Here is a 7,972-nt window from a genome sequence, read left to right on the forward strand (position 1 = left end):
AATTTGTAGGATGCCCAGGTAATGAGGGCAAGGGTTTCCGCTGGCGGGAAGAGCCCAGGAAAGGCAGAGAAGCGGAAGCTAGAATATTGTATATGGAGGATAGCCGGGAGCCCCTCGATAACCTCTTCTTCAATAACTTCTCACCAACCCTACTTGCCTTTTTTAGATCTAAGAGGAAGCTGCTTGGCTGGAAGGAGCCCGGCGAGGCCTTCGCCAGCGGCAGACTGAGTTCCCATCCGATGGCCAAGAACCCGGCTGCTCCGGCAGCCAGCGAGGCTGCCGCCACAGGCGGCGGCAGTCGAACCACCAGCAGAAATGAAGATTTTAAGGCTCTACTCCAAAAGAAGGGGAGCAAGAGTAGCGTGGGCTCCCGGCCGTCAGCGGCGGAGCTGCTCAAGACCACCAATCCCCTGGCGCGCCGAGTCGTCACGGAGTTTGCCGAGGACCAAGACAGCAGCAACGTGCCCGGTACCTAAGCAGCTCTGAGGTGGCTGTGGGGATGGGAAGCCGGGAAAGACTTCTGAAAGGCAACCGTGAAAAAGATGAAAATGACCGACGGAACATTGACAACGACCTGACATTAACTTAGAACCTGGACGATCTGGACTTTGGGGGAACGTCTCCAGCCTTCCTCATCTTGAGCTCAGACTAGCAAAATTGTGATGAACTCCCGACATCTGAGGTCTGATTCTTACAGTTCTGTCATTATTGACCACTGATGATCCCCTAGTGTTTCTGTCTTTTGAGCAAGGGCACAGGCCCCGTGTGGGAGACTCACGGACGACCTCTTCTCCCACAAGGCTCGTTTCTTGACGTGGAGCCGATTCGGCGGAAGGCTCCACAGAAGAGGCTGTCCAGTCTGGCCACGAGCGGTGGGCGGCAGGGTCCCTTCCATTCCCCCGTCCTGCTCTAACGCTCTCCTCTCCAGCGTGGAGATGCCAGAAGGACTGACTTCTTTGGGGCCTCCCTACGAATCCTCCCCGATGGAGTCGTCGGGTTCAATGACGCAAATCGTGGATGTCGTTCCTCTCTCCTTCGATGTCCTATCTTTTTCGGTTTGCTTTTCTATACGGAGATCAGGGTGACGAGACCAAACAAATCTCTATATTTTGGTTTGGGCCCAGACGGCCAACTAGGGTCGCTTCCGTTTGGATTGCTTTGGAGGAACCAAGCTTGTCCGAAGTGGCAACCGCTGGTTCCTTCAAAGCGCCTCTCTGGGACGGCCCGATGCCATTTCAGACGTTGGTCCCCAGTGACAGCAAGGGACAGCTAGGATCTGTGCCGAAATCCAGTGAGCGCACTGGAAGTCCCTGCTAATGCTGCATCCGCTTTCATTTACGGAAAATTCAAAGGGTAGAGGTGGAAGGAAGGAAGTGAAAGGACGCCAACATAAATGAAGATAAGAGATATAGTCAACTTGGCCAAGACCATTCAGTTTCTATTGTGATATTTAAAAAAAAAAAAAAGATAAAGAAGATGCTGCTCAGAAAACAAATTTTAGAGAGAGGGAATATTCAAGCAACATGATGCCGATCTAAAGGGAGCGTTCCTATTTTAGTCAAGTATTTTTACTAATTCGGTGTTATGTGTCCTTGTTTCCAAGGGAGGTCAGCACCCTTGAGGTTCTGGTATCCTGGCCCAAAGCCCCAGTTGCCTTGCCCTAGTTCTGAACAAATAACATTTCTGGCTGGTGACGACCAAATGGGGAAAGGCAGCTGGGGCCCGTGGCTAGGGAAGAAACAAGAAGAAGACCAGGGGGAGAAGCAGCAGCTGGAGAATGTTTTAGAGTGAGGCGGGTATCGCCTTCCCCACGGACAAGTGTTCAGCAGAAGTACTGCAAACCCTAAATGGCCTCCCAGCAGTCATAACCTTCTTCCTGCTCCGTGGCAGATGAACAGGCCACGCTACTTGTCTGATGGGATCCCCCGTGGTCGCAGAACAGCTCACCCTGGATCCCCCCATCTATGGGGCCTCTCCTGCCACTGAGAGCACCGCGCTATCGCCGGCTGAAGGGAAACTCCTCCATGGGGGAGAGAGAAGCCCACTCCCCCGTGACGGCCCAAAGGCCTCAGCTACACAACCCGATTGAACCCTCGCTGCCCCTTGTCCTAGGGAGGTGCCGAGCCCACCTCTCTCGTCCCCAGACGAGGGACGGAGAGCAGAACCGATTCCGGCAGACGGAGGGCCGACTCGGCAGGCCAGGGTGCCCACCATATAGTAGGCACACCCCCAAGTTGTGCGGGGCTTGATGAGGGTGGGCCCTGTGATTTCCAACCCAATATGAAGCACCCCTAGGACACTTTGGCCATCTGAGTGGCTCTGGGTGGCCTCCAGCCTGGCAGACTTGACTCCCGCTCTCCCAGTCTCTCTCTAGTGGGGCTCTTTGGCCTTTAGTAACTGGAGAAAAGTGGCTGTGGGTGGTGCAGATTTGCAACGGCTTCCCTCTCTGCAGCCCCAAGCTCAAACCGGGGCACTGCCTCTGGCGCCAACTTGTGGGCACTAGAGGAACACAGATATCCTGGTGTGGTTGTGGCCCTTCTGTATCTTTGGCTCCCACCTCCTGGGCTCAGAGTCGGGGGCCCTGGCTTAGAATGCTGGTTCTGCTGCCTCCTGCTTGTGCAAAGCCTTCCCCTCCTCTGCAGAAGGCAGGGCGCCAGCTAGCTCGAAGCCCACGCTTTCTTGACTTAGCGGGACCGGTTGTTGCAACAACTCCCGTTTCTTTGGGGTAGCACCACTGGGAAGAAGGTTGTTAGTGCAAACAGACTCACACACACACACACACACACACACACACACACACACACACTTGCGCACACACACACTTGCACACATTTTAGGGAGGAGGAAATCAAGGGGGATCAAACAAATGCAGCAACTAATTAACGGTAGAGCTAGGGCCCAAGCCAAGGTCTTCTGCCTCAGGCAAAGAACCAGAACTAATACGGGGTGACCTGACGTGCCCACATCGAGGGGAGGGGGAAGCCATGCTTCCTCTCCTTAGTGAACGCTCTTCCCGAACCTTGGATAGTGGACCTCTCCAGCCTCCACTGCCATCTGCTGGGGTCACCGTCCCCAGGGGACCGCCACCGTGTCACCCTTCTCTCGGGGCCTGCCTTCCCTCAGCTTGAGGCCCCTGAGCCCTCTGCCGGAGGGACTCTCCCCATGGATGGACTGTACACTGTATTGACCACCGTGCTCAACTGACTTTTGTCTTCATTACCGCTCTGCTCATGTACCATATTTCTCCTGCTCCAAAGGCCTTCTTTCCTGCGGTCCGGACACAAGTTGGGAGCGTCGACATGTTCAGGGAAGCACTCGTGCGTACCCGACTCCTTATGGCCTTGTACTACATTGTGAACATACGTGTATGAGCTTATACGCTAAAACAGTGTTGATATGATTGTACCCATCGTTCTAAGCCCATCTGTTTGTACCTCCCCACCTTAGAGATTAACTAGTCAACGGAAAGACTCGCCATCAGCAGGCAGGGCGCTCGCCCTCCGATTTCCTCCCGCTGCCATCCATGCTCCAGTTTTTACGGCTAGGTATGATCCATCCCCCCATCAGTGGCAGCGAGACGCGGGCAGGACGGTGCGAAGAAGCCCGGGTTGGACACGTGGACGTCGAGCTGCGGTCCCTGCAGCTCTCGGACCACCCGTGTGACCTCGGACCAGCCTTTTCCTTTCTCTGGACCCGTATGCTCCTCCGGAAAATGAAAGGGTCGGTTCTGATGATCTCCAAGGTTTCTTCCAGCTCCGACCATTCTAGGAGCCAGTCGTGGCTTCTCCTCTGTTTAGCATTCAGTGATGGATCAAACATCATCTGGGAAGCAAAGGCTTCTGGTCCTGGTTCCCAGTTCGATGCCTGTGTTTGTGTGTTAGTGAACCCTTAATTTTATCAGGAAACGGTGTCCTTAAGAGTAATGGTCCAGGCAGTCCGCTGTCTCGACAGGTAAGACCAAGACAAACCAATCTGCTAAACATTTGTTCGGTGCCTCCTACGGGCAACGCACTGGGCTAAGGTACTAGAGAGAGAAAGACAAAAGGAAAAATAAAGAGAGGTCCCGACCTCACAGAGTTTCCATTCTATTGACCAGGGCCCACCAGTATGGCATAGGGAAGAGAGGCCTGGCTTGGCAGTCAAAAAGGCCAGGGTTCAAATCCTCTCCCAGCTGCTCAACTCCTTATCTAGCTAATCAGGGGATCGGACTACACGGTCTCTCTGGTCCTGGTCACCAGGATTCTGGGAGTTATAGAAAGTCCGGTTTGATTGCATATTTCATGAACCCTCTCCTTTCCAGGCTGGGCTAAGCCAAAGTGGCTGGAGTCTTCTGTTTGCCTGGTTTTTCCCTCAGCCACCTTCCCTTTCCCCAGATGGTCAGCGCCCTCAGAGGCTCTCCCTTCCTCTTTAGCAAAACCTGCTCTGGAGGAAGGAGCGCTAAGGTGACGCCCTCTACTAGCTCATCTCATGTCTATCGGGGACTTTTCAGCAGGGGGCCCAGAAGCCGGGGAGCACCTGTCGTTAATTGTGTCGTGAATCTGGAAGGAAGATCATTCTCCATTCCATTCAGACAACAGGAGGGTTTCAAAAGTTGTCAAGTGTCCCTGGTGGGAAGGGTAGAATCGCCCCATCACCGTCCAGGCCCCTTGGGGGCAGCCATCCGATTTAGCCAGAGCTTCCCCAGTCCCGCAGAAACGCCCGACTCTTCTTTCTCCATATCCTTCAGAGTGGCCATTGGCGGTCCTTGCATTTCTATCTTCCTGTCAAATTGATGGGGAAAGGTGCCCAGCCCCGAACCCCAGCCCCCTCCCTTACCTTTGCCCGCATGTGGCGAGACGCTGCCAGGAAAGATAGTTTTTCACAGAGATAAGAACGGTTTGGGCCAAAGTTTGGCAAGATTGGTTATTTAAACACCAAAATCAGCAAATCATAGATAGGTTTGCCAGAGAAAGAGAGGGAAGCAGGGAGAGAGAGAGAGAGAGAGAGAGAGAGAGAGAAAGAGAGAGAGAGAGAGAGAGAGAGAGAGAGAGAGAGAGAGAGAAAGGGAGATTTATTTTTTTTTATTTTTGAGGAACAAAGTAAATGGCGCCAGCAGTGATCAGGGAGCTTGGGACAACTTCCAAGCAGACAGAAGCTTCCTGGGACCAACAGAACCAAAGTGACCACGAGGTCATCAGTGTATGTACAGTGCAGATGGCAACCTCTCGGTGCCCCATTAGACCCAGGGGGTCTTTTATGAGTTGCCGAGACCAAAAACCTCCATTTCCCTCCCCCACCTCTTACCAGTTTTTTGCCGCTGAATCTCCCCATGCTTAGCAACGCCGGCCATTTATAATGGCCACGTGGACACGCTTTTTCCAGCTTGTTTGGCCCTCCCAGAGTCCGGGCCCCGCTAGCACTGCCTTCAAGAGCCCAGGGGCAGCTCCAAACTGCCACAAGGCTTCAGCAGAGGGCTCTAGCATATCCAGAACATCCTCTGATGTTTCAATGGCCTCACATATGTGGGACGCTGTCGATCACAACCCTTCCCAACCTGCCCCTCCCGTGCAACTTGATCCCTGTCTTCCCGTTAAGTTCACTTACAAGAGGGCTGCTCGGTGTGCTGGGGGCCTTCTTCGGGTTCCCTGGCCGTCGGGAGCATTCTAACGGAGCCCTCCCTGCCCCCCTCCCCCAATACAGGAGACCCGAAAAGCCGAGGTGAAAAGATAGGAGCTCCCGGTGAGTCTTGTAAACGCCATTTCCCAGATCTGAGCGCTCTGCTGCTGAATGACTTGCCAGAGTGAGGCGATCCTTTGTTCATTAGGCTACTGGGCTTCTAGCTGACTCACTACATGAAGTGGGTGCCCCAGGGTGAACATAAGGGAATCCTGTAGTGAATCAGCTTTTCTGGGCAGGAGCCCATTTCTCTGCCTGAAGGAGGTGTGGAGAAGGGGGAGGATGGAAATGCCGAGAACAGAAAAGGGGGAATTCAAACGGCTCCCGGTGTCCCTTCTTCAGGATCTGAGTCTCGAGGCGTTCGCAGCCTACAGACTCGACGCTTCGTGGTGTCGCTATTGGGTTGAGAGGGTTTGCGGCCACCAGTTCAGGGAGGCCCTTTGAGCTCAGTTTTTCTGTGTGTGCATAAGGGAGAGCAATTCTTGACAGGCAGTAAAAGCTTTCTTGACCCAAGGCAAACGATGGCTCCCTCAGACCTTTGCACTCCCCTCTCCTGACTCTGGGATCGGATAACTAGAAAGCTCTAAATCCTGCAGAACCAGGACTAGGGCAGGGCAACGTGGTCCTTGCCCCAGGGAATGGAAATTTAGAGACTGTTGATCTGAAGTGTAGAAAAAAATGAGCTTGGCATCTCTTGGTCAGAATATCTGATGCATCCTTCCTCCCCACAACTCTATTCCCAGTGAGTCTGCTCCTCCCTGGCCCCATCCAACCCCATGCCGGAGTTTCCTCCTCCCCTTCCATGAATGGTTCCAGGTGTCAAGATCGCTAGTTACGGTGGCTGGAAGCGGCTTGTGAGAAGCGGTTAAGGCGAGTGGGCGCCCGAGTCCAGAGGAAGAGTCACTGCCAGCACATTGGCCAGGGGCTGTCCTGTAGACGCGGGAGGAGATGTGTTTAGTTTAGTCCCACAAGACAGAAGGAAGAGGAGTGAGTAAAGGGTACTGGGAAAAATAAGATAAAGAAGGACTTCCGGGGATAGAGAGCTCCTAGTTTGGGGACAGGTTCAAACAGAGGCTCCGGGATATCTGTGGGAAATGTTAGCTAGGGAATTCCGGAACAGGGTGAATGATCAGACTAGACAAACTTTAGGGTTCTATGTCCAGGCTACTGCACCTTTGCCCGTTACTTTGGGCTAAGTCTGAAACCATCTATCACTCGCCCCAAAGCCCAGATAGTCCCTGGTGTAAATTCAAGCAGAGTGGAGCACGTAGATATATGTCACGTGACGGACTGCCCTGTGATCAGCCAGCAAATCATCAGTTCCATTGTAGGCCGCATCCATTTCAAAAAATCACGGGGCTGGATGGGACCTCCTTGTCTCACAGATAAGGAAACCGAGGTAAAACGACTTGCAAAGCTCCTGGGGTAACTCCTTTTAGTGGTGTCGGCTCATTTGGCAGGGAAATTTTTTTCATTCTTCTTTTCATGTGGATGGCCAGTCCCCGGGAGGAAGAGGCAAAAGCGTATTCGATTGCAACTTCTGCCTTAGTTAAAACAATAGAAATTGGTCAAATTCAATAACAACCCTTGCTTTCAGCTCAACGATTCAGCAACCGTGTAAGTCCTTGCTGTGGGTCGGGCGACATGCTAGGCCTGGAGCCACGAGGATCCTGCCCTCGAGGGTCTCGTGCACTCTTTGGCTGAGCTGCTCCGGTTGCCACCTCAAAGTACTCCATGATCCCCACCTTTACCGGCTGGGACTTGGCCACACTCTGGAGATGGGACTTCATTTTGCTCCCTTTGCTTTTTGGTCTCTGAGTCCATCGATTATTAGGCATGCATCGTGCTCACTGTACTCATCAGCCCAAACTTATAGCGACCATGTGGTAGTGAATGTAAACCATCTGTGTTTCTTGATCAATTTTACATTATAAATTGTCTAATCCTGTTTCCTCTGGCTGATAATAAAAGTGATATTCTCTTTTTCTACGTCTCATGCTCCTTGTTTCCATCTTTTCCGTTCCATTTCTATGAAAAGCTAACTTCACGACCTCCTCACTGGCTCCATGGAGAGAACCCAATTGCTCACTGGGTGTTCCCATTGACCTGCTCTATGGGAACTGAGGAGATCCTCATAATAACTCACAGAGAGGACTTTGCCCTTTACTAAGGATGTCCCTGAAGATTTCGTAGGGCACGTAGGAGAGAGCACTGCAGATAAAATCAGAGGACCTGGATTCGAATCCTACCTCTGCTACTTACTGCTTAGGCAAATTTTTTCAATTCTTTCAGTCCCAAGTTCCTCAGTTGACAGATC

The 7,972-nt window shown here is 52.7% G+C and overlaps 1 protein-coding gene across 2 annotated transcripts in view; it reads left to right on the top strand.

Moving 5' to 3' along the window:
- NHSL2 (NHS like 2) overlaps window positions 1–7,646 on the top strand; it is a 170,792-nt gene extending 163,146 nt beyond the window's left edge. For both annotated transcript variants that reach the window (XM_031944618.1, XM_031944619.1), the window contains exon 8: window positions 167–7,646. In XM_031944618.1, coding sequence (XP_031800478.1) covers window positions 167–476 — 310 coding nt within the window. In that variant the 3' untranslated portion in view covers window positions 477–7,646. The remainder of the gene's footprint in view (window positions 1–166) is intronic.
- The last annotated feature ends 326 nt before the right edge of the window (window positions 7,647–7,972 follow it).

This window comes from Sarcophilus harrisii, chromosome X (genome assembly GCF_902635505.1).
Source record: "Sarcophilus harrisii chromosome X, mSarHar1.11, whole genome shotgun sequence".
In the NCBI taxonomy this organism is placed as follows: Eukaryota; Metazoa; Chordata; class Mammalia; order Dasyuromorphia; family Dasyuridae; genus Sarcophilus; species Sarcophilus harrisii.